Here is a 27,890-nt window from a genome sequence, read left to right on the forward strand (position 1 = left end):
TTACCAAAAAAAGTGAGAAAAAAAATAATCTTTTAAAATAAAATTTACAATGCTGTAACTAAAAATTATACAATGTAAACATAGATAGATACATAATAATTGTAAGTCATGTAGAAGTAGCCTTGCAAGCAGTCACTCAGCATTCTACTCCCAAGATGTGCCATCGTTTATGAAATCATTTTTGCTTTGGCACAAAATGTTCTTTGACTACTTTTTTAAATTTATTAATCGAAAGATTTTGAACGTTTTCTGGGACCATATGTTCCCATTTGAATATCAAGGAGTCACCTCGATTTCTCATGGTTTCCATCACCAGACCAACACTTTTGTGAACATGATACCTACTCGGAAAAATACAATGTACAACAAAAGAAAAAAATTGAAAATCGGTTCATAAACGGTGGAGTAATCGTTGACCATACATAAAGATATATCCACAGCCGAACGTCTAGACTCCTCCTGTTTGGAAGTCGGTTAAAAATAATTGTAATAAAAAATAATATGATATTTTATGATATGTATTTAATTTAAGAATAAAATATAATATACTATGTGTGTTGTTTACTTTCAACGTTTACTTTCAATGTAAGGGCTGATTTACCAGATATATTTACCTGAGTAATAAATAAGTAACTTTATAATGTGTTATGTGTATATTATTTACCCCTATAAGAACCTCATGTCATAACATATCCGACGATTGAAAAATCATTCCAAAAGAAAATGTGTATCTACTTTTCAATCGTCACCTCTTTTTGCCAATTAAAATTTATGATACCTAATTTGAAATACAAATCTGTCAAAGTTGCATATTATTTATTTCTTATAGAAACTGAGGTACTGATAGTAAAATATACATCACTAGCACACGCACACATTGACAGATCGAAAATGGTCATGCATTTTCGGGTTGTCAGGTGGTCTATACGACAGTATATATTAAGTCTATGGTTATGTCACTTCCATTGGAAAAAATGAAACGATCAAACTAACACGGCTTATGACATTCTCTTTGTTATATACTCTGTGCATTATTCAAGAGAGACACGTCATGTCACGGTGCCAAGGTTTTAAAAAATAAAGATCAGCTTTTATTTTAGATCGTAGCAGTAATAAATTTAAATTCAGCTTACTAGAATCTACAATATATACTAGTAATCTGTGATCTAGAATTCTAATTAGTAGTGTCCAAATATATACTAGTAATCTGTGGTAGTGTCATTAATACCGAAACTTCGACAGTACAAAGGTAATATCTACCGCCCATTGAATCCTTACTGAATCAGTAATATTTTTAACTTGATATTCTTGTTTCGTTTACGTTACATGAACCAAACAATTTCGTAATTCACTCAACTAACTAAAAACTACGGAACCCTAATACTATAGTGCTAATTCGTATTTTAGGTCAACCATGAAATTTGTGTTGAGTATACTTAGTCTGTGTATAATTCTACAAGGCGCGTATGCACCACCCGTATCTCCAGACAAGAAGGATGAGGTCGTCGATGGAGATGATCTGGTAATTATGGAAAACTACCCTATCGTTGGCAGCTATCCAATTATTGGCACCTTAGGTTTTGGTTTGAAAATACTGTGAATGCTAACCATACTTTCTGTAGTATGAACTATTAAATTTTAAATTTAAAATTAATTAGGTGCCAATTATTGGTTTTACCTTATTTTCCTTTAACTTATGTACTCTCTTTAGATCTATACTTATACTCTGTTTTAATTTAACACCTCCATCGTGGATATCACAGATACAATAGATTTTCAATTATTACGCGGCAGCCAGCTGCCGCTTGGGGCTTGGTGGGTTAAGTTGTTGCCAACATCATCTAGTATCATAATGAAATATAATAAAGTTATTTTTATATAATAGTATCTATTCATGCTGTGTCTATTACAAATTGTTACATCATAATATTATGACTGTGGTTTAAATCTATACAATTTTAACTAGAGATACATGAATATTTTCCTTATTGTTGTGTAACTGAGGATTTGCTTGAATAATTTGCAGCTATAATTGTTGTGTTCATTGACATGTAACATATTTGAATAATTGTTTCATCCTTTGGATGTTTGTGCTTGATGCTAGCTTAATATATCAAAACAAAATCGTGTTATGCTAAGTACTCACATGCGGTTTTGCTCGATAGTTTTAGTCCAAATAGAGTAATGCAAAACTCACAGCTCAAAGGCTTGCATCAAGCCAGCTCGTTGGAATTAAATATATTGATTTAGAATAAAACTATCGAGCAATGCTGAAGGTGTAGATGAAATCCCGAGCCGCGGTTTTTGCTCGACGTTATAAAACCGTAATTGAGTACTTAGCATTACTGATCATTTTAATGCAACTTATGGTACTTATTCATGTTGCACTATTTTTAATTCTTACTTAGGTAACAAGGTAAAAAATAATAAGGGATGTTGTTGAAATTATTAAATACAATGTGACTATTAAGCACTAAGTTTATTACTCTTATTTCCTCATAGCTTTACCTTCGGCAACATGCTATTAGCCAATGTATATTTTGCAATTTGTACAAGATTTTGCCTTTAATGTTTTTGCGATTTTCAAACCATATTTTGCCCATATTAAAATGTGCTTCCCCAATGTCTATTACTATTAGGGTATAGTAGTAGACAACATACCAATAACACGGTCACATTAACTTGACGCATCGCTGAAATGCAATAACATGGCCGCTCCATAATGATGTCATCAAAATATAATATGTCTATTTTAATGTGACCCTGTTATACATGCAAAAATTACACGAAGTTTGGTTCAGTAGTTGTAAGTAAATGATGCTAACAACAAGCAACCTTATCTTCTATTTAACCCTAGATAGCTAACCTTCTGGGAGACCCTTTTTAAGCTAACCATCCGTTGAAACGACAGGTATTAAAAAATCAGTATTTTTATTGAGATTTTACCACTTTCTGGACCTGGATTTTTTGTTACAGACATATGATGAGCTTAGCAATAAAACAACACTTTGCATGTTTACATTTTTTATTTACTTTTGAAACTAAAAAATTTATTCTTAGACCTCTAAAAAATAGGAACATTTTCAATCAAACTTTTCTTAAACAAAATAAAATAATATTCAAAATAAAACACTCAGTTTTTTTGTCATTATATGGCACATAGAAATAAAAAACGTGATAAGAAATAAAATAAACTACTTTTTTTTAGCACATGTGATACAAAAATTTATTTTATGTTCACCTCATATTGCTACCTTATAATTATAACAAAACTAGCTGTTGCCCGCGACTTCGTCCGCGTGGACTTCAGTTTATAGCGCGCGATGTCAACAAAATTGGTGTCAAAAGCTTGTATAAAAAAAACCCTGGTACCCCTTAAATCAAAACAGCTGTGCAGTGTGCACATAATATTTCATTTTTTAAAATAAAACTTTATATTTTATGCCAAATTTTAAATCTTATTTAGCCCCCCAATTACACAACTTTACCCATAAACTATTTATCATTGATAGGTTTAGGCCCAATTTCACCAACGTCTGTTAGTGTTAACAGCTTGTTAAAATGTAATGTCTTCTCTTTCATTCATATGAAAATCGAAAGAGGTAACGTGATACTAATTCCGGCGTTAACTTTAACAGTCGTTGGTGAAATTGGGACTTAAGGTTACGTCACTGTATATAATATAAAGTACTGACTTATTAAATAACGTAAAAAAGAAATAACAATCGAAAAAAATCCATACTGGGATGTATGATGATACCACCTCTTATAGAAAGACTTTTGAGCAAGCGCCAGCGCGATGTAGAAGACGCACGGCGCCATCTATTATGAATTTTTGGAACTAACTTAATTTGAACAAATTTACGCATTTTTACCCCCTTACAACCCTTTTTTCCAGTAAAAAAGTAGCCTATGTCCTTTCTCAGGCTTTAGACTATCTGTATACAAAATTTCATTACAATCGGTTCGGTAGTTTTGGCGTGAAACTTGAAAGCGAGACAGACAGACAGAGATACTTCCGCATTTATAATATTAGTATAGATATTTGGTATTTTTATATAAATTTGGTCATGCGCTTTTCTTGTCGTAGCATTTCCCACGTGTTTTTCTTTTCCGTTTTTCTCTTGGAAAATTTGGAAAATACTCTTCTTCGTTCTCTATTCCCTTCAAAGAAGCTTGGCCCGACGGCAACTGCTCTGCGCACTATATTCGATGGCTGTTTAGAAAAAACGCTTTTAAATATTTATTTTACTAAGCACTTGGTTTAATAAATTATTTATAGCATCTTAAATAAACGGAAACATGGTAAAAATCTAAAAAAAACACAGTTTACGTCAAAAATTCAGTCACAGTTTACGTCAAAAGTTCAAACACGCATTTCAGAAAAACTAACGGTAAAGCTTAAGAGCCCATATGACCCTAACTTGACTACATACTTTAACCTAGATCTCAAAATCTGTAAGCTCTAGAAAACTGATTTTTTGACACAAGTAACTACAGTTCTTAAATATTAAATGCTCAAGACGAAAACACGATTACTCAAAAAATGCTCGATAGTTTCTTTTTTACAAAAAACCTTGTTTTAGACACATTTTTGCTTGGATCTTCGAAGTTTGCTGTCTTTTCTTTAATATTTTTTAATATCTAAAGAGGTATTGATAAAACCTAAATTTGCTCAAAACACTTTTTTCATAATCATTATAGTTCGTCTTTTATTCAAGTAAAACTAACTCGGCGATGATTCCGCGCCGTCCTTTTTCACCTGGCATATGAAAGACGGGCGTGAGTGTGAAGAGAGAAGGACGATGTTTGATTTTTAGAGTCAGGTGAGCTCTTAAGATAGTCGAAACGACGGGCAAAGTCTGCTTAAACCGAAAAGTATGGCACTAACCTGTACGACGAGTGTGCCACTGTAACGACCTCACCGGCAAATGAGTTAAATAGGCGAAACAAAATATTCGGACGCGACAATAAAAAGATATGGCGATATTAGTTTGCGCCGCCCGTCGATTCGACGGAGGTTAGCTATCTAGGGTTAAATATATAGTGCTCTAGTTAAATATAATATAAAATACAAAAGTTTTTCATCCATTATAACTTTATAAGTTATAACTTATAACAGATACCTAATAACAGTTAGTTATTGAACAAAACTTACATCATTTTTATTGCTTTTTTATTTCTACAAAGTGATAACATTTATTGCACAGTGTACAGACACTGTACACACTCTGAAACAAATTTCAATTTCATGTAAAAATACTTAATATTTTCAATTGTATGCTTTGCAAATTACACTTTATTTTATTTGATCTTTGACGTGCGCATATTGTTTTTATCTGTCTTTGAAAAAGGACTTTAGTGTCTGTTTTAATAGATTCATCCAAAGGATAATAATAAAATTTACTTATAATTATTGTTCTCGTTAACAACAAAATTGTGTTTTTTGCCTGCTTTAAAAATGCTCTATTTGTTTCTATTATTTTATTTTAAAAGCTAACTTTATTTCTTGTATTTCTTGTCATATAGTATGAATATCATGACCTTTTAAGTAAGTACCTTGAATTGTGAACAACTTTGATAATGTTGTAGCAGTTTTATGATGCAATGTACCTGCAAAACTCAGACCAAATAAAAAGTCTTTAAATTATTTGGTCTGAGCTGCAATATTACAAAATATATTAAGTATTGTGTCTTACTTAAAATGTTTTCTATTAGCATTGTTGATTTCCTAGTTCTATAAGTCATAAGTATTAAAATAAAATCGTAATATTATAATCAAAAATCTTTATGTGCTAGCAGCTAGAGTATATAATATGGTTTTGAATTGGTCATCATGTTATGCTTTAAAATGCAAGTTTTTAATGAACTAAGTGCTATTGGTTACAATTTTCAATATAAATGTTACTAGAGTACAATTTATCATTTTGCATGAAAATATAATCTGTGGTATTTATCTGATTGAGCTGGCACTTTGAACTCCCCTTATTCAGGGTGAATTTATATTTTTTAGGAGGCTACTTTAATTTTGTTGCTCCATGTACGAACTTTGCCGCCAATCGCCATCCTAGGATGCCATAGGATGCTGCTGCCCATAGGCCATGGCCTATACTGCCTATACACACTGTATATAAATCCAGAGCTGCCCATATTAAAGTTGTTTACTAAAAGTGGAAACATTTCAGATGCAGTACACAGAGTACCACCGATATCTAAAGGAGGTGGTACAGGCTTTGGAGAGTGATCCAGAATTCCGAGACAGACTGGAAAAGGCTGACGAGGACGATGTCAGGGTGAGTTTCATCTTCAAATTACATAGTTTTCATGAAGCTGTAAGAATTTGTATGAAGCTGGTTTCAGACTACGCTATAATATAATAGCATATGGCTCAAAATCACCAAGGTTGCGAATATCAAGATAAGTTTTATGGAAAAAAATGCAAGCTACAATTATGATTCTTGGCTTATATTGTCGCAAAACTTATTATATTAATAATAAGTTTTGCAACACTTATAATTACTACATACTTATAACTTTAATAGGGCAGCGCATGTTATTCAACATTTTTTGTACCAATTTTTAATAGGCGTGTAGCAGATAACTATCATTTCGGGAACGTTTTTCTAAGTTAAATAAAAGGAACAAAAATAACACATAATTTGAGTATTGTCAAAAAGCATTGGTATAAAATATATCTATACTATATAAATTATATAATCAATAATGAAAACAAAAGATACAAAAATCGACTACTAGCAAAATACGTCAAAAATAAAACAAATTACCTTGCATAAAATTCAAGAAATTTCTTTATGTAAAAAACGTTTACAATGGATTCAATGTTAAATGAAATTCCTCTGACTCTGGGCCAGGGGGGAGGCTAGTTACCCAGGTTCTGGGTCGGGGGGAAATCAGATTTTTTATAAGCTAGGTGTTTATAAGAAATAAAAAATTAATAATTTTTAGTTGTAAAAATATTGTATTGCCAACAAATGGCAAAATTCGTTTTCTTAATTTTTTAATTTTTATACTTAGATGATAGTACTATAGATAATATACTTATTGGGGACGTCAACATGTTTTTTTAATGAAATAAGGGGGCAAACGAGCAAACGGGTCACCTGATGGAAAGCAACTTCCGTCGCCTATGGACACTCGCAGCATCAGAAGAGTAGCAAGTGCGTTGCCGGCCTTTTAAGAGGGAATAGGTTAATAGGGAAGGGAAGGGACCCTCAACCTAACCTTCCCTACCTAAGGGAATACCCTTAGGTAGGGAAGGTTAGGTTGAGGGTAGCCTCCTGTCTCCTTAATATCTCCTGCTTTCTTCATGCTTGCAGAACGCTGTCCTTTATATACTTAATACTCATAAAATAAAATGTTTAAAGCCTAAATTCCCTAATGAAGGAGGAAACAGGACTTTCACTAGAGTATACACTATTGAGTATCTAGTCATTGATTCTATTAAGTATAGACTTAAAAAAGTGCATAACAAATCCATCTAAAAACCTTTTTGATTACTTTGAGAGTAATTGCTCTACAAATAATTTCAATTCTTAAAAAGTATTTGTGATAATAAGTCCATAGAATAACTTAACTACAGCAGCGCTTTTAACAGAGCAAATATAGTCCATATCAATTTGCTCTTAACTCAGTGTAATGAACTAATAAAGGTTTTAAAACAAGGAACACTATATATTTTTTCTATTAGAAACTTAGTTCTTATTCAAAACCATGTATAGAATGCCAATGTCTATGATGTCTATAAAAAAGCCATGATTAGTACTCCTAAATCATAAATAGATTTAAGGCGTCTGAAGTGTGCTACTTCGGTGCCTCACAACTCTCACAAGCCACACACACAGGCAAGAGAGCCTGAGTTCAAGGCAGTATTTGAAGTTGGAGAATCGGGCCCCCGGTCGACAATTCGGTTGTACTATCATTGATGCATAGCCAAATTACATACTAATATTTAAATTTTAAAGTTAGTCGTGAATATTTTGTCTAGGTTTGACATAACCCGGTCAAATAAAGTAGTATATGTGTATATTATTATGAATCAATTTCTTTGATAGTACCTATAGTCTCACTTTAAGGTATAGTACCTTATAGTGAGACTATAGGTACTATCAAATAAATTGATACAATATAGATATTAGATACATAGTAATTATTTACTTATTACTAGGCTAGTCTAGCTATTAATATGTTGTTTTTCAGTCAGGCAAAATAGCGGAACAGTTAGACTTTGTGAACCACAATGTGAGGACTAAACTGGACGAAATCAAGCGTAGAGAGATGGAGAGATTGAGGCACTTGGCCACCAAGGTAAGTTAAATGTCACTTGTTGACTGGGACTTCGATAAACGAGTTTCTTTAACCTTGATTGTGTACTTATATTTTGGTTACCTTATGAGGTCTTTAGGCTGGCCAGACGTTTTCCCTATTCGATTTCCTTATATGAAATTACGATTTGGTATACCGTGAGCAACGTTGTTTCGAGTCAACGATGTCTTGTTGATTACAGAACTCTAAAACGGAACCATAACCAGCTGATTTTTTTGTTTATTAACTTTAATAGTTATACAGGGTTACCTCGTAAGTCGACCTAGATCCTTTAAGGGGCTATAGTTAAGATAATTTCTGACTGATTTGACTATGAAACACCCTATCCTAAATCCAATGGTTTTCGAGATAATCTAATTTTAAGTATTTTTCATAAACAGTCTATTTTTTGCCTTTTGTTGTATCTCCTTTTTTTATTCTGAGGCTCTGGTATGTTTGTTTATACGTTTTATTTTAGAAAATGAATTGCTCTATCCATAACAATAAAAAAAAATACAATTTCAGAATAAAATGAGTCGTAAAAGATGGTGAAAAGTGAAAAATCAAACAAAAATAAAACCTAAGATGTGTCTTTCTTTAAGCGATACTTAAAAAAATCTATGGAAGTCTGTTTGCAGATAAGCTTAAAAACATCTCCATTTTGTCAGCTATCCAAAAAGGTATAACATTATAGGGTAACATCAAAACCTCATAAAAAAAACTTTGTTAAAAGGCCCACAGGTAGCAAAAATTCCGGTCTTTTGTTAAGTATCCTTGTTTGAAATAGGATACGTGCGAGCGAGATGAGATACGTTTTGTGTATGTGGGAGTGAGAAAAAAGATAGTTTGAGTTACTTTGGAGTTTGGATGACTAAACAAAAGATTTAGCTTAGTCTGCTCATGCGATTCGTCCGTGGTAGATGCGATTCTTGCTCTGTGCTCTCTCTGTTTTTTGACTCGGCTTGTATTTCTGGACTGATCCCGTTTTATCTTCGTGACTACCTGTGCTTGCTTTGTGGACTTTGTTTTGTGCTTCTGATTTGGAACTGTTGAAAATGGCGGCCTATACGAACGAGGAATATGCTGACATGTTATTGTGTTACGGATATTGCGATGGTGTATCATCAAGAGCTCGTGCCGAATACACACGACGGTTTCCTAACCGCCGCGCCCCAGATGTCAGTGTGTTTGATGGAGTTTACCGACGAATTAGAGAGACTGGTTCAGTTTCAAGACGACGGTCTGACCTGGGTCGTCCACGTGTTAATGATGACGACGAACAAGATAACGATATAGTACAACGATTTAGATCAGATCCAACTACAACAACGAGTGTTGTTGCCCGAGATCTTGGATGCTCGCAGTGGAAAGTGTGGTCCACCGTCCATACAGCTGGCTTATACCCATACCATTACACGCCCGTACAAGTCATCGAAGAAGGCGATCCTGTGAGGAGATTGGATTTCTGCAGATTTATGCTGCATGCCGATTTAGAAGACCCAAATTTTTTTAAACGCATTTTGTGGACTGATGAGTCCAAATTTGACAAAGATGGTATAACAAATTACCACAATGCTCACTATTGGGCCTCTAAGGCAGACGGAAATCCAAAAAAGAAAAGAGCAAAGGGATCCCAGAGACGATTTAGTTTGAATGTGTGGATGGGTATAGTTTGTAACCATTTAATTGGCCCATATTTTCTACCCGAAAATTTAAATGGAGAAACATATGAAAACTTTTTGACTGAAGAATTACCACAACTATTGCAGGACTTACCGGCGGAAATCACCCAAAATATGTGGTTTCAACACGACGGTTGTCCTGCACATTACCGAAGATCAGTCCGACAATTGCTAGATACGACGTATCCCAATAAGTGGATTGGGAGAGGTGGACCTACACCATGGCCAGCCAGAAGTCCCGACTTAACCCCCATGGACTATTACGTATGGGGACACATGAAGACTTTGGTGTATGACGACCCCAATCCCATAACGAGTGTAGAAGTTTTACGCCAAAAGATTATTGATGCAGCCGATAAAATGCGAACTACACTAACAACTGGAGTAGTTAAAAGTGCTTTGAGAAAAAGAATGCGAATTTGTGTCCGAAACAGAGGCGGACACGTAGAAAATGAACTGTAAAAACAAAATTTAATAAATATTTACTGTTTACATTTTTTTGTTTAATTTTTAGAACTAACTAATATTTTTATTTCAATGCCCGGGGAGGCTATCATCTGAGTTTTTTGTAATAAAAACTGCTATTACCCTATAATGTTATACCTTTTTGGATAGCTGACAAAACGGAGATGTTTTTAAGCTCATCTGCAAACAGACTTCCATAGATTTTTTTTAAGTATCGCTTAAAGAAAGACACATCTTAGGTTTTTTTCTTGTTTGATTTTTCACTTTTCTCCATCTTTTACGACTCATTTTATTCTGCAATTGTATTTTTTTTTTATTGTAATGGATAAAGCAATTTATCTTCTAAAATAAAACGTATAAACAAACATACCAGAGCCTCAGATTACAAAAAGGAGATACAACAAAAGGCAAAAAATGGACTTTTTATGAAAAATACTTAAAATTAGTTTATCTCGAAAACCATTGGATTTAGGATAGGGTGTTTCATAGTCAAATCAGTCAGAAATGATCTAAATTATAGCCCCTTAAAGGATCTAGGTCGACTTACGAGGTAACCCTGTATAATTTAAGAGTTTTTTAAAGAAGGCAGGTCGCTGTAGCCCTGACTCCATCGCACTAGAGTGAAAAAAAAAGAGTAACATAAAATATGGATTGTTCTATTTGTAGGACACAAATAGAACAATCCATATTTTAGCACCATCAAATCGAAATATTAAATCCTTTCTATCTCTGTTGGCTACGACTTTCGAGATTTTTCGCAGAGGAAATAGGGATGATGACAAGGTCAAAGATTAGTGAATATTGTTAATAAAATAAAGAAATCACTGTAAAAAATAAGTGTTCCCAAAATTTCAGCTTGATAGCATTTGTATTTTTTTTTGTTAAGCGCCTTCAAAGTTGGATATTCAAGTCGATTTTTTTTAATTAAATTTCTTAATATTTGTATACAATTCGATAACTTATGCAATTAAAAGCAACTTTTGTTATGAAACTACTTTCATAAACGCAATATTTAATATACCTGTCGAACAAAGTTGTCTCCCGATGCGTACAAACTACGAAAGACTGACGTCATACTTTCGTAGCACTTTATATGGTGCGTTTCGGGCAGGTCTTTTTTATGAGATATTTGAATTGTCATATCTTGGTGAAAGTTTCTTTCAACGATGTTTCTATTTTTTAAGTGTCTTTCAATTACCGATAAGAAAAAAAAAAATAGTCATCATGCCTATTGTTGTTCTTCTTATCAAAATGAAGCTTCTCACGAAAAAATAGATTGATAGTAAGTAATCAAAAGAAACATTGTTCTAGGGAATCTGTACTATTAAGAGCCAATGACAGTACAATAATAATTAGTTAACATTTAAAAAAAAAGCGTGGTTTTTCAGTTTTTTTTTAAATATAGTATTATTATTCACAGAAATTTGAACTAACGAACAATTTGGACCTTGACTCCAAGGTGTCCAGTGAGCACCTGGACCACAACAACCCGCACACCTTCGAGATTGAAGATCTCAAGAAGCTGATACAGAAGACCACAGCTGACCTTGAGGCTGCTGATAAGCAACGAAGGGAGCAGTTCAAGGTACAGTAAATATCTTATACTAATAGACTGGCCGCAAACGTACGTCTTTCGTATTCGATTTCTGACTTTGTTTTCCGCATTCGGAATTCCGTGAGACTAGCGCAAATGTTTGTTACTTTCACGCGCGAACGCACGGGTTTGCACTTGAAACCGTGTACGTGCGGGATTCGTTCCGTACAGAGAAAAACGAACATGGCAGTTAATGATTTTCTATTGATTCGGATTCCATGTATTCGGATTTCCAAATACGGAAACGAAATCACAAATCGAATACGGAAAACGTAATGTATGCGGCCGGCCTTAGGAAAGTCGATACATAGACAGATGAGACCTGCGTAATTTGGCCGCGTTATGTCAAACCTAGCCGACAGATTGCGACTAACATTGAATTGACAAAACCAAATTACTATCTGCCTATGAATTTTATTTGTTGGTTTTAATTTTAATTTTAATTTTACATGTGATAAGTATAGGGCGAGGCTATATTGGTCCGATGGATTGCGGACAGAGTGCCGCTTTTTGCAACAGCGATTCTTTTAAAGACTAACTGCCGCACTCAGAGTCGAACATTAATTACTTAAGGGGGCGACTAACCCTAAAGTGTCGATTTTATAATTCATTTTTATACTTGAAAATAAGCCCCGAATTGTTTCATTTTCGAAAAATTAGATACTACATTATATTTCCGAGAATTCGATCTGAGCAAAAACACGATATCTTAAAATTTTCTCGATAGAAAAAAATCACAAAGATGCATCTAATTTTCACGAATTTTTCATTTATTGCCATAACCGTGCATTGAACTAAGTTAATATTTTAACACATTGTATAAAATTCTATAATTGAGAGATCGACCTAGCGGATTTTTAAAATGTTGTGTATTTATCGAGTTATTGAGGAAAAAAATAATTTGGCGATGAATCCGCGTCGTTATTTTTCATCTGGCATATGAAAAACGAGCGTGAGTGTGAAGAGAGAAGGACGATGTTTGATTTTTGGGGTTAGTCGCCCTCTTAAAATAAGTAATTAATTCAAAATTTTGACATAAACCCCATACATTATCTGTCAAACTCTCCATTAAATTGAAGGCTAATCGTAATTAAATGTCTCTGAGTACGGCGGTAGGGGGTCATCCATAAAGTATATGTCACGTCAAAGGGGGTAGGGGGTGAGTGGTCGACGAAGAGGCTTGGTTTCACACCATATTATGTTGTACTATCGCAGAAATTGATTCTTCTTACGTCATTTGGGTGGGCTTATGTCAATTCAATATTAGTCGGCATCTGACTCCTTACGGATAGGTTTGACGTGACGAGACCAAATTAGTATAATATAGGTCCGCCATCTGACTAGGAATCAACTTCTCTGAATATACGTGCCACTCACATAGTTTCCTCATTTTTTTGACATTACATTGAATTGCAAATTTTATGATGTGATCAAGAACCCCCTTGTTCACAATGGAGTTTTATGGTTGGCCCCGTTCGCCGTGTCGCGGTATTGTAAGGAACGATGGGAATGGGATGGGGACATTTTAATCGACGCTTCTATAAAGAAGCGATAAAGAAAAATATTGGCTAAGCCTCCAGAACTAATATTACAACAAATAAAACTGAGATATTTTATGATATTTAACGAGCACGCGGTAGAGCCATGCTTCGGCACGAATGGGCCGGCTCGACCGGAGAAATACCACGGGCTCACAGAAGCTCACAGAAAACCGGCGTGAAACAGCGCTTGCCCTGTGTTTCGCCGAGTGAGTGAGTTTACCGGAGGCCCAATCCCCTACCCTAATCCTTCCCTACCCTTCCCTATTCCCTTCCCTACCCTCCCCTATTCCCTCTTAAAAGGCCGGCAACGCATCTGCAGCTCTTCTGATGTTGCGAGTGTCCATGGGCGACGGAAGTTGCTTTCCATCAGGTGACCCGTTTGCTCGTTTGCCCCCTTATATCATAAAAAAAGCACAGACTTATAATTATTATTGTCTTACTGTATGAAAATATTACGTTCGTCCTCAAATGCAGATATTTTCTTGTACCAGCTAGGAGATTTTTTAAACTAATAGTCCGGTGGATGATACGTTCTATAATTATTAATTTTTAATATATTTTTAGGGTTCCGTACCCAAAGGGTAAAAACGGGACCCTATTACTGAGACTTCGATGTCTGTCCGTCTGTCCGTCTGTCTCCAGGATGTAAGTCGAAAACGGTAATAGCTAGCGAGTTGAGAGTTGAATTCACAGATTATGTATTTCTGTTGCCGCTATAACAAATACTAAAAACAAAATAAATTGAATATTTAAGGGGGGCTCCCATACAACAAACGTGATTTTTCAAACTTTTTTGCTTGGTATCAATGATGACAACAGGTAAGCACTTGAAATGTACACAAAATACTCAGCTGTATTTATAATTTAATAATTAATAATAAAATTAAAATAAAATAAATAATTAAGGCGGGCTTCCATACAAAAAAACACAATTTTTTACTATTTTTGCTCTATAATGGTACGGAAACCTTCGTGCGCGAGTCCAACTCGTACTTAGACGATTTTTTTAATTACAGGAGTATGAAATGCAAAAGGAGTTTGAGAAACACCAGAAACTAGAAGAATTGGATGATAAACAGAAGAAGGAATATTTGGAGAACGTAAAGAAAGAAGAAGAGGCAAAGAAACATCATCAACCGGTAAATAAAACTAACTTATTATTCATACAAATATTATGAATTACAAAGGGTACGTCCTAGTAAAACAACTCAACTGTAAGTCTATAACCAAATATGGAGATATTTTGAGTTTTCGCAAAAGACATAGAATAGTTTTTATTCCAGAACCTTATTTTAAAAGATTAATTTTTTTCTCGCTTTTTTTTGGTAAAAAAGTGGGCCCCGTGCGAGTTTCTTACGCCGGTTCTTCTCGCCGGGTTAGTTCCCCAAGCGGTGGTAGGCAGGCATCATGTAGACTTTCAGAGAACATTTGCAAACGTGTATTCTGAATAAAAAAAATAAGGTTTTGAGTTTGAGAAAGATCTATGGTTCCCGTGGAATAAATAAACACAACAAATTCATGTGGTCGTTATCTAGTTACTGTTGATATCTCGTTAACAATAACTACATGACGTCCACAGCTCTAAAATACTTTTAATACGCCGGAACAGACCGGTACATATTTACAACCGTACAGTTTCCAGACGCAAAAGTATTAAGGCCCGTATAAATAGTCTGTACTTAAGATGCGACACGGTCTCAAGACGCGGTTCGGCTCTATGATTGGTCCAAATTTTGACAGCCAACCAATCACAGAGCCTGAACCGTATCTTGAGACCGAGATGCATCTTGATTACTATTTATACGGGCCCTAAGTATCTCTAATACCAAATTTCATCTAAATAGGTTCAGACGTTTAGGCCTATAAAACTATAACGTTTAGGCGTATATTCCCTCTGAATAGAAAGATACCCTGTCGCATTTATTATGTATTACTTATTGATCCGTCGCTGGGCAATATTATGTAGGTCGTTATTATACCTACTGTTAAAAAATCAGTCGCAGGCACTTAAACAGCAGGCGTACTTAATAATAAGTCGATAACTCTTATCTGGTGACTAATAGAAATGCGATAATATAATAGAGAATGTTTTCATAGCAGTTGTTATCGATTCTACAATAGGCAACAGCTAAGTACGTTGATTACTAATGATTGCTCAATATTAAATACTATATGACGCCAGCAAATCCGTTGCACCAAAACTCGCTTATCGCGCGAGAACCGTACATTTTTTTGGGATAAAAAGTATCCTATGTTCTTTTCCAAGATTCAAAGTATTCCCATACCAATTTCAGCAGAATCGGTCCAGTGGTTTGGGCGTGAAGAGGTAACAGACAGACAGACACACTTTCGCATTTATAATATTGGTGTGTAGCTAGTAAAATGAATCAATGAACGAAACATCTACATGCCTAGCGACCGATCTCTACTAATCTTCGTATCGTGGGCTGTGGCGGTACCCACAATTTGCCTAACAATCCTGCATCGCGCTATCGAAGTTTCGGAGAGCGGCAAGATATTATATACAACGTCTGAAATTACGTCAGTGGGCTGCGGCCTGGACCGAGCATGCTATCTGGCTCAGTCGGAAGATCTTCCTTTCCGGCCGCCACGCTCATCGTTAAAGTATGACTATAAGTGTCTAAACACACTAGGCTGAATTACGCCGGTGTAATTTCCGCCGCAAATGTCAAACGCATACAAAACGCGACGTAATAGTGTGTCACCCCTCGTATTCGGTCCGTATTTTGTATGCAATTTAAACGCGGCGGAATTTACGCCGTCGTAATTCAGCCTAGTGTGTTTAGAGCCTAAGAAAGTCTGCGGCGCACATACAGTCGGCATGGCTGTATGTGCGCCGCAGACTCGATCACACAAAAAGTATGCCGTCTGCGATCTCCCTAAATGAGATTGCGACCGTGGCGCTATTTAAATAAATCGGTCTTTAATTCTTTACTATACAATAACACACAATGGTTGTGTAGACTAGTATAAATCACGTCGTCCCATGCTGACTTAAACTTTACACGTTACAAGTAGATGTATGTTATTGTTTGCGGTGTACCCGGTAAACCGCGCGTTCGGGCGGGCGCATGTAAATCCAGCCTAAGCCGGCCAATAGACGAGCAATTTTATTGCGCAATATCATGTATTGCGTAATATTATTGACGGGTCGTTAAACATCGCGCACCTTCAATCTAATTGTCAAATAAACTGTTCAATAAAATTGAAGCGTGATATTGCACATTACAATTATTGATCGTCTTGGGGCCGGCCACTGACCTCCATTTTACAAGTACGCTGGACTTATGATACCCACCTGCTCTTTGTGCCTATTTGAAGCGGAATCAGCGCCACCAATGCGGGGGAGAGAAATTAATCTGACGTAAATTGCAAATGGCCGCTTAATCGTTATTGGTTGTCATCACTAATATTAGTTCCAAGTACTGTTACTGCTATCAGCGCCAATATGGCGACATTCTAACGTCATTTTTACTTCAGATTTAGTTCTCTTCCCCCGCATTGGGGGCGCTGATTCCGCTTCAAGTAGGCACAAAAAATAGCTGTAATTTCAAAGGGTATCTTATGTACAGCGTACCTACTTGTATAATAAAGGTCAGTGGGGCCGGCTAAGAGAGCGTTGCGTACCGCAGTATATTATTATCGTCACAGTGGTAGTAGAAATAATGAAAGTAAATTTATGTGTATAAATAAAACGATAAATATAAAAAAACCTCCTTTATCAAGCAGCTCCATCATCCAGGGTCGAAGCAGCAGCTCGAAGAAGTCTGGGACAAGCAAGACCACATGGACCAACAGTTTGACCCTAAAGCCTTCTTCATGATGCACGGTGAGTCAGACAGATGAACTCTATAGCTCTGCTTTCCTCCAAAAGCGGCGTCATGCAGCGGCCGCAATAATAATAATAATATAATGATATCTATGGACGCTTCACAAATCACATCACGTCAGTCTGGCCACGTGCTAAGTACCTACCTAAAGGACTTGTGTTACATGTACCACATAACGGAAATATATTTAATACTTTTATACTGTACATATATTTAAGATTTTTATTATATCACTAGATGTCCCGCGCGGCTTCGCCCGCGTAAATTAGGAATTTTACAGAAACCGTACATTTTCCCATAAAAAATATTTTCCCCGTTTTTCCCGCATTTTCCTGAGTTTCTTCGGTCTTATTAGTCTTAGCGTGATAATATATTATATAATACTAGATGTCCCGCGCGGCTTCGCCCGCGTAAATTAGAAATTTTACAGAATCCGTAGGTACATTTTCCCATAAAAAATATTTCCCCCGTTTTTCCCACATTTTCCTGAGTTTCTTCTGTCGTATTAGTCTTAGAGTAATAATATAATATAACCTTCTCGATAAATAATGAGTCTTACTCGATAAATGATCTATCTAACACTGAGATAAGTTTTTAAATCGGACCTGTAGTTTCTGAGATTGACGCGTTCAAGCAAACATACTCTTCAGGTTTATAATATTAGGTAGATATAGATTTTTTTTAATTATCGCTTGACAAACTCGAGTCTCGATTTAAAAGACTATGAAATGGTATAATATGGTAGTGATGATGATGATGATGATGATGAAGAATGTAATTTGCATAGTAGCATATGCTTTCTGTTCTTAAAACAACGCCGAAACTCCCAAACTTGTATCTATAAAGAATCAGGAATTCTCTCAGCACCTTCCGAACCACGGTATACCAGGTATATCTCGGTGCAAAATCTTACTTGTTGGTAGCATATGCTTAGAATACTTCTCACGAAACCGAAGTCACCATATGTTTCCCTATAAGTTTTGAGGAGTTCCCTCGATTACTTATGGATCCTTCATCAGATCACCACTTTTCTGAATATAATACCAAATTGGGATGATACCCTATATACCAAAAGAAAAATTTTGAAAATCGGTTAACAAACGGCGGAGTAATCGTTGAATATAAGAAAACGAACATAACACCTCCCCCATTTTGAAAGTCGGTTAAAATTGTAGCCTATGTGTTATTTATTTAATGTTTTAATCAGCACATGAATTGAATAACAAAATTTTTTTCAAATTAATCGTAGCACCATCTGTCAGGACAAACTAAAATTGAAATAGAATAATATTGAATGCGATGATAGCGCCGTCCGCCGGATCTAATGTAAAACATTCCAAAATCAACAACTCCTTATAAATAAGAAATTAATTGAAAAAACATTTTCCAGTAGACCAAACTGTAAATCTAAACCATTCTCGAATCTCCACGAACACACACAAAAAATTTCATCAAAATTGGTCCAGTCGTTTAGGAGGAGTTCAGTCACATACACACGCACACAAGAAATATATATATTAAGATAGCCTATAGTCTTACTCGATAAATGATCAATCTAACACTGAGATAAGTTTTTAAATCGGACCTGTAGTTCCTGAGATTGACGCGTTCAAGCAATCATACTCTTCAATGTTGTTATATTAGGTAGGTATAGATTTTTTTTATCTATGGACGCTTCACACCACGTCAGTCTGGCCCCGTGGTAAGTACCTGATGGACTTGTGTTACAGGTACCAGACAACGGAAATATATTTAATACTTTTATACTATACATATATTTAAGATTTTTATTATATGATACACATATTTAATACACATCCATGACCCAGGAACTTTGAAAACTTTTTGTTCCGTCGGCGGGATTTGAACCCGCAACCTCCGGCTTGAGCTACCAACGCGCTCACCACTGAGCCACAGAGGTCGTCAAATTATTTTTAGAAATAAAATAGATTTTTTTTAATTATCGCTTGACAAACTCGAGTCTCGATCTAAAAGACTATGAAATGGTATAATATGGTAGTGATGATGATGATGATGAATGTAATTTGCATAGTAGCATATGGTTCCTGTTCTTAAAACAACGCCGAAACTCCCAAACTTGTATCTATAAAGAATCAGGAGTTCTCTCAGCACCTTCCGAACCACGGTATACCAGGTATATCTCGGTGCAAAATCTTACTTGTTGGTAGCATATGCTTAGAATACTTCTCACGAAACCGAAGTCACCACACGTTTCCCTATAAGTTTTGAGGAGTTCCCTCGATTACTTATGGATCCTTCATCAGATCACCACTTTTGTGAATATAAAAATCGGGTAACATACGGCGGAGTAATCGTTGAATATAAGAAAACGAACATAACACCTCTCCCATTTTGAAAGTCGGTTAAAATTGTAGCCTATGTGTTATTCTGATGTATAAGCTTTATTATTGTAAAGTTTCATTAAAATCCGTTCAATAGTTTTTGCGTGAAAGAGTAACAAACATCCATACATCCACACATCCATACATCCAAACAAACTTTCGCCTTTATAATATTAGTAGGATGTAGCCTATAATATATTATCACGCTAAGACCAATAGAAGCGGAGCACCAATGAAGAATGTTCCAAAATCGGGTGATTTTTCCTATTGTGCTGCGTAAACGATAAAAGTTTCGCAAAAATTGGCAGAATTTTCTTTATTTACCCATGAATTAGTTACTCTCTCGGGTCTGTGGCTGTTTGGTTGTTCGTTTTGTTCGGTGTTGCTATGTGTCTGTGCGGATGATTTTCTTGCTCTCTGTATTCGATGCCTATCCCTATCCTGGCTGAGGCGAGCCTCACGCTCTACAGATGATTCTCTTTCTCTCTGTATTCGATTTCTATCACTATTCTGGCTGAGGCGAGCCTCACGCTCTACAGACGATTCTCTTTCTCTCTGTATTCGATTTCTATCACTATTCTGGCTGAGGCGAGCCTTACGCTCTACAGACGATTCTCTTTCTCTCTGTATCCGAATTCTATCATTTTTCCGACTGAGGCGAGCCTCACGCTCTACAGACGATTCTCTTTCTCTCTGTATCCGAATTCTATCATTTTTCCGACTGAGGCGAGCCTCACGCTCTACAGACGATTCTCTTTCTCTCTGTATCCGATTTCTATCACTATTCTGGCTGAGGCGAGTCTCACGTTCCGTTGACGATTCTTCATCTCTTGCTGAACGTGCTCTTTTGGCATTCACTGTACTACGACCTATGTTCGAAAGACGACGTCTTCCAGGCATGATCGTATAGTAATACCCACAAAGCAACAAATAACCCAATCGCAAAGCAAAAACAAAAGTCCGTTTTTCTAACCAAGTCAAATATATTTTTATCGACAATTCAGAAACCAAAGAACCAGAAACAATGAATATCTGAAAGAAAGCGCTGTGGTTGCTCCTCTGCGTTACCGTCTGCACAACCACACAATGACGAAATACACTATCTACTACAATAACATAAGCCCGAAGCTTATGAGAGCCCCCGGCCGGTTCCGCCGTAACCGCTATGTCCCTCGGCCGCCGCCGCGCGACATATTTTTTGATTCCGCGTAAGTTTATACGTTTGAAAACTTCTAAAGTATTGATCGAAATTGTATAGTGTAAAAGACAATTATAATCTACATTTAATGTCTTAGCTTCCAAACATGTTTATTTGGATAAGGGTTAATGTTGTAAATTGTTAAAATCGCTTCGTAAATAAGCCATTATTTTTCGTAAAAAGTAAAGAACAAAAATGACTATTGTGAGTTATCCCTAAGAAATAGACATATACCATCGCGGACTTTTTTGTTTACCTAATTAAGGTGTACAATACTGTAGTACATTATTTTGATCTATCTCGTAGGGTTTAGCCAGCGTTTGCAATATAAACGCAAAAAAATGAATTTATTTACGACATAACATTAGAAACCTCTAAAATTATCAGTGTTTCTCTACCATATTATGCATATGTTATACATATAAACCTTCCTCTTGAAACACTCAATCTATTAAAAAAAACCGCATCAAAATCCGTTGAGTACTTTTAAAGATCTAAGCATACATACACACATACATACAGACAGCGGAAAGCGACTTTGTTTTATACTATTTAGAGATACACATATTTAATACACATCCAGACCCGGGAACATTGAAATTTTTTTGTTCCGTCGGCGAGATTCGAACCCGCGACCCCCGGCTTGAGCTACCAACGCGCTCACCACTGAGGGTCGTCAAATAGATAGCAGTACAGCTATGACGTCACTAGAACGTTGTCTATGTAGGCAATATATTTATATTTGATAATCTATACTAATATTTAATTTGTTAAACAATTTTAGAAACTGCTGGTCCAATTTTCGGGTTAATAAACAAATGCTTAACAGCGATCAACTCTAATCTCTAAATTAAAAAAAAAAAACTCAAAACTTTAAATTCTAACTTCAAAAGTTGACAGCCAGAGCAGTTCGTTAGTTTGCATCGTTGGAACGATGCACGCTAACTTTAAGATCACTTGATAAAAATGAAGGGAGCATAGCTACTAAATATTGCGCTCAGTCATCTTGCTAGTTGTGTGCGGTCCATAAAGTTAATATACCTAGCGGAATAGAGAAACAAAGGCCTGAGCAAGAGAGATGTCACTATCAGTAACACTGCGTGGTGGTAATAAAATAAATTAATAAAAATCAAAAAACCCGACTGCAAAAAATGTTAACTAAAAAGAACGAAACAAGACCTAATTCTGCCGGAGGCATCGAATCCATGTTTTAATTGATACGACTCTTGCTTACGAGTTTCGTGCCAAGATAAATAGAAGGTTACATAGAAAAATGAAGAAGAAGAAAGTGGATTATAAAATGCAGTCGGAGGCATGTCGCACTAAGTTTAATATTAATGCATAAATCATAAAATATTATGCCTATATACATAGGTTTGGTACTGTTTCAATGTATGTTTCTAGTTTTAAGTACCAAATCATTGTTTTTTTTAATACTTTGTCATTGAATTTTCATCTTGTTTCAGTAATGTCAGTTAATTTTTTAATTATATAATACTTAATGCATGCATGAATAAATATTCATGCAGGCGAAATTTGTTTTCTCTTATTTTATTACTAGCGGTTGGCCGCGGCTCCGCTGCAAAAAGTATACTCAGGAAAGACTCGGTCAGCAAAATGATTCCCAGGTCAATTCACAGACTCCAACACCAACATCGACGACGCAGTCATTAATCATTATACGCGGGCTGCACCCTGCACAGATTGTCTTCCTCCCGCACGCGCACTATCGTAATATTTTAATTTCGCCATAATTTCAAAATCAAATGTCCAATTTTATTCATTCAAAGACCAAATATTATCTACATAAACTATACTTAGTAATGAAATAATTTATTTTGGTAAGAATTAAAAGAATGAGTAAAATAAACGCGTTTAAATGTAGTCAAAAAAAAAAATCAAGATTTTTAAATAAAAAAATGGTTATTGTGCCTCACTCGACATAGATACGTATAGTGTGTCGCGGACTTTTTTGTAGATATTTATAAGTTCTACAAATACTTAGAACATTTTAGGGTTCTATCTTTGATAGTTTAGGCAGCGTACGTAAAATAAGTAACTTTTCTGGTTGATATTTTACACCTTGCGTCCGAAGAACCCAAATATCTTACGGAACCCTATTTTTTACGAAAATAAAATTCATCCAATGTTCAGCAAAAATAATGTAGAATTCCAATCGTAAAAGAACTTTTCAAATCGGTCCAGTAGTTTTGGAGCCAAGCAAACAAAAAATCAAATCTTTCCACTTTATAATACTAGTGTACCTAGATTTATCGTTCCATTTAATATTAAAACTGCAAGTTATATACATATTTAGAATCAGTATTCCTTTATTTTGATACCCCACTCGATATGCTTGGTAGAATTTTTATTTTTTTTACCTCACAATATGGCGTCAAAAATCTGCCATTTTGTTTTTTTTTTAATGTCACTTATCTAAGAACACTTGGGTCATTAAGACATATCTAACGATACCTCAAATGTGAAAATCCGTTTAGCGGTACTGGAGATAAAAGGTAATAAAGAATATTACAAACATACAAGATACGCGCTAAACACATAACCCTCCTGGCAGTCGGGTAAAAAGGACGTGTGATACATGACAGCAGCACTCTTTTTTGACGTCCACGTGCCGCACGTTGACAATTTAATATCATAGAAATTATGTTCAATCATGCTTGTGTAAGTGTATACGTACACATATTCTTACACACAGATGAAACCAATTTCGGTTACGTCTAACAGCTCGAGATTGTTGCTCTATTCCGCTAGGTATATTAACTTTATGGGTCGATCTATCCTACTACACAAGCGCTCAGGCCTTTTAATCCTTTAAATTACCGTTTGTTTTACTTAAAACTACTTTTTTTCTAGATGTCGACGGCAACGGCGTATGGGACGCGGACGAAGTTAAAGCGTTATTCATCAAGGAGTTAGACAAGATTTACTCTCCTAACGGTCCCAATAAGGACTTGCACGAAAGGGCCGAAGAGATGGAGCGGATGAGAGAGCACGTTTTCAAAGAGAACGATAAAAACAAAGATGGGTTGATCGACTTCCATGAATTCATGATGGAGACTCAGCGAGCTGAGTTCAACCAGGATGAAGGTAAGCTTCGGACGATAAGGGCCCATTACTTCGCAGCTTAAGCGCTCCCACACAAAACTGCGAATTCACATCGCATCGCGAAATTCTGCAACAAAACTCATTCTAAAAATAATATGTAGTTTAAAAAATTAAAAAAAAAAACACGCTTTAGCCAATCCGCCATCTTGGATGTCCGCCATGTTAGATTTAAGTCACGTGACTATATTTTTCGTATTCCTGACAGCAAACCCTTTCATTTGATACCCATATCATGGGGGGTGCATTTCGAATAGCCTTTTCGCCATTTTGGGAAGGCCGCCATATTAGATTTGTAATGACGTTTCTTAGGTAATCAAGTATAGTTATCAGAACTCAGAGCATGTGCAAAATTTCATCCTAATCGAAGACGAAGAGGAAGCGGGTCAAATTAAAATTCCAAGATTTTCTTACATACATAGTGAAGCTAATATTATAAAAGCGTGTAAATGACATTGCGATGCGCTGCTAGTTTTGTATGGGAGCACTAAGGGGAAGCGGTCAAAATACAATAAATATTTAAGGGGGCCCCCCATACAAAAATGTCTGCTCGATATCAATGAGTCCGACTCGCACTTGGCCGATTTTTTCAATAAATTCAATCATGCAAAGTAATGCTTTGAATAAAATAATTGTAAAACCAATCTTGTAAAATTGCGTTTTTGACATTGAAATGATTCAATATTATAGGAGACTTTCAGGCTCCTTTATTTTTTTTACTTTTTAATAACACCACTTTCTGATAAAATGCCTTAGTGTCACCGCAGACTTACAATTTCAAGTTGACAAACTAAATCGTATAGTACTGATAGCTATGGCGGCTTATGAGAGCACGCACATTGCATCCATCTAAAAGTTGTACAATTTAGTTGGATGCAATGTGCGAGCTCTCTGTAAGTCTGCGGTGACACTAATAGGCTATTCACAACTTTTTTGACAGATTCTCCATACTGATCTGTCAAGTTAATTGGTGGAGAGCTTTATCAGGAAGTGGTGAAGCAGGCCCTAAATATTATAAAATTAACACTAAATAATATCTAATAATAATTCCTTAGGACAAATAATAATTCAACAGAGATAAAAAAAAGACAATATTTTGAGTGTTGTTGAGCTTATAGATATAGTCTGTCAAAAAAGTGAAGAAATTAAAAATGGCAACATCGTAGTGTCATCCCTTTTTTCTTAGATCGATTTGAAAGTGACACTACGATGTTGCCACTTTTAAATTTCTTCTCTTTTTTGACAGACCATAAATGGCTTAACTTTGTATGAAAAAAAAAACAGCTTTTTCTTAATCATTTACTAACTCCGAATATTTTGACAGAATATTATTGAACTAATTACTAGAAGATATAAAAACTCATTTTTATCTTTTACAGGCTGGAAATCAATAGATGAGAATCAAATTTACACCCAGGCTGAGTACGAAGCGTATGAAAGGAGACGACAAGATGAGTTGAGATACTTGCAGCAGCGTGGCTTAGTAAGTTTTGTTTTTAGACTATAATATTAATTAGGAATTAAAAAAAAGTATGAAAGTTTTTTATGTCAGGAAAAAGAATACAAAATATTGTACCGATCAAGAAAGTTGCTTATGTCATGTCATGAAATAGAGTTTTCTGCACTGAGCAGGCTGATAGTGATGAGCTATTGTTAAGAACACTGTCAATCATGTCAGACAGACAGGCACGTAAAACTTATAACACCTTTTCGTCGGGGTTAACCCAAAGCCAGAGTAGACAGAATTATGGAGTATGTCGACTTAGAACTGATGTTGAAATTTTTAAATTTGACGTATTATGACGAAAATCGGCGCTAGGGTTGTTAAATTGTTACCTACGAATTTAAAACAATTCCAATTTTAAAATTTTTATTTTAAATATTTAAAAATAAATTATATCAGCCAGCGCGAGGCACATTCAAGGGAATGTGCCTCGCGCTGGCTGATATAATTTATGGCTGGCTGATACAAATTCGACGGGTTTCACTAGGATTATGAAGGCATAATCCTAGTGAAACCCGTCGAATTTGACAGATATTGAAACTTGTCCGTTTCTTTTCAGTCGAACTACTGGTAGTTATGTCTATTGTGCCAAAGCTTATACAGAAATGTTGCTCATTACTTGCTGCGTTTACTGCGTCGAAATTCATTTATCGCGCAGGAACAGAGCTTTATCATTTATTTTATTGAAAAACTTTTAAGGTACTATCAGAGAAGGAACAGAGCTTTATCATTTATTTTATTGAAAAACTTTTAAGGTACTATCAGAGAAGTAATTATACTACTTGACACTAGATGGCCAAACCTTTGAAAGATAATACAGACGTAAATGCGTATAATTTTGCATAAGTTTATTACAATAATCATACTTGAATACTGAAAACCGCTATACACTTAGTCTTAAACACATTTAAATAGCTACAACCGTGATTATATAGCTTTTATTATGATATTACTTTTAAACCGACATCTGTTGTCATCTATGATAACTATTTGAATCGTAAGTCGTAACAAAATATCCAGGGCATATTACGTCCTATAATATTCAAGACAAAATGACATCTTGTGTAAAATAGTTGAACTACGTAGTAACATCAACATCGACCTAAGCTAGTAGTTTTGCTTTTAGCCGATAGATGAAATATTGAGAAGTGGGCGGAGCTTGCCACCCCCTCACCCCGCAAATTGTCACGCGTCGTTTCATAAGGAAACTTGATTACAACACCTCCTCTTAGTATGAGCTCCGTGGTACATACAGAAGTTATTTGAGAAAATACGATCCGAAATAACATAATTCGATCGTATTTAGAAAAATATTTCCTCGTCTACACTTTGCATACTTACTGTAAATATATATTTTTTCTTTTACAGGTCGACGCTCACGGTCGTCCGATACCAGGGGCTGAGCATCAAATACATTTGGCCCTGCAACAACGACACGCAATGGAACAACAGATATACGCTCAACACCAACAACAGTACCAGTCTCACTATCCTCCAGGCCAGCAACAATTCCAGCAAGTTCCCCAGCAAGGCCAACAATTCCAGCAACCTCCTCAAGGGCAACAATTCCAGCAACCTCCTCAAGGCCAACAATTCCAGCAACCTCCGCAAGGCCAACAATACCAACAACCTCCGCAAGGCCAACAATATCAGCAACCTCTGCAAGGCCAACAATATCAACAACCTCCGCAAGGCCAACAATATCAACAACCTCCGCAAGGCCAACAATATCAACAACCTCCACAAGGCCAACAATATCAGCAACCTCCTCAGCAACAACAGTACCAACAAGTTCCTCAAGGACAAAACCAGCAAGAAGGCCAATTTCAGGTAAACACATTACACAAGTCTCCCAATTTTTTTTATAAAAATGATATAGCCATCCAAGTAAAATAAAAATAAAGTTATATCAAAATAAATTTATTAGATAAGAATTTCACTCTAATAGATCGATATATTTCTCTTTTTTCAGGCGCAGCCACCTCAAGGCCAAAACGTAAATCCAGGACAGACCATACCGGCTCAAGTTCCCATCCAGCAAGCTCAAGGCCAAAATACCCAAGGCCAGGCCCCGAGCTCAAATCAGGGCCAAGTCCCACAACAGGTACAAGGTCAACCTCAGGGACAAGCTCAACCAGAGAACCCATCTCAAGGACAAGCGCCACCTAGTGTAGTGAACCACTAAAATAGGGTTGTATACTACGAAAAAAAACTAAGGAATCGTAACTCCCATACTTCAACCGTTTT

The 27,890-nt window shown here is 35.8% G+C and overlaps 1 protein-coding gene across 1 annotated transcript; it reads left to right on the top strand.

Annotated features, from left to right (window-relative positions):
- The first annotated feature begins 1,218 nt into the window (after positions 1 to 1,218).
- LOC121739500 (nucleobindin-2-like) lies at positions 1,219 to 27,890 on the top strand. The gene is made up of 11 exons (XM_042131993.1): positions 1,219 to 1,249; positions 1,408 to 1,522; positions 6,186 to 6,293; positions 8,218 to 8,325; positions 11,890 to 12,054; positions 14,621 to 14,743; positions 17,352 to 17,454; positions 23,891 to 24,124; positions 25,519 to 25,622; positions 27,012 to 27,473; positions 27,616 to 27,890. Exons 2-11 carry the CDS (start codon positions 1,415 to 1,417, stop codon positions 27,826 to 27,828), a joined length of 1,728 nt encoding a protein of 575 aa, XP_041987927.1. The 5' UTR covers positions 1,219 to 1,249; positions 1,408 to 1,414; the 3' UTR covers positions 27,829 to 27,890.

This window comes from Aricia agestis, chromosome Z (assembly GCF_905147365.1).
Source record: "Aricia agestis chromosome Z, ilAriAges1.1, whole genome shotgun sequence".
Lineage (NCBI taxonomy): Eukaryota > Metazoa > Arthropoda > Insecta > Lepidoptera > Lycaenidae > Aricia > Aricia agestis.

What these genes read in the sequence shown, in the direction of transcription:
- LOC121739500 (XM_042131993.1), top strand. Translation starts at nt 1,415, where the DNA reads ATGAAATTTGTGTTGAGTATACTTAGTCTGTGTATAATTCTACAAGGC. An exon ending in TCGTCGATGGAGATGATCTG is followed by an intron (nt 1,523 to 6,185) that starts GTAATTATGGAA and finishes GAAACATTTCAG; the next exon opens with ATGCAGTACACAGAGTACCA. An exon ending in AGCAAGAAGGCCAATTTCAG is followed by an intron (nt 27,474 to 27,615) that starts GTAAACACATTA and finishes CTCTTTTTTCAG; the next exon opens with GCGCAGCCACCTCAAGGCCA.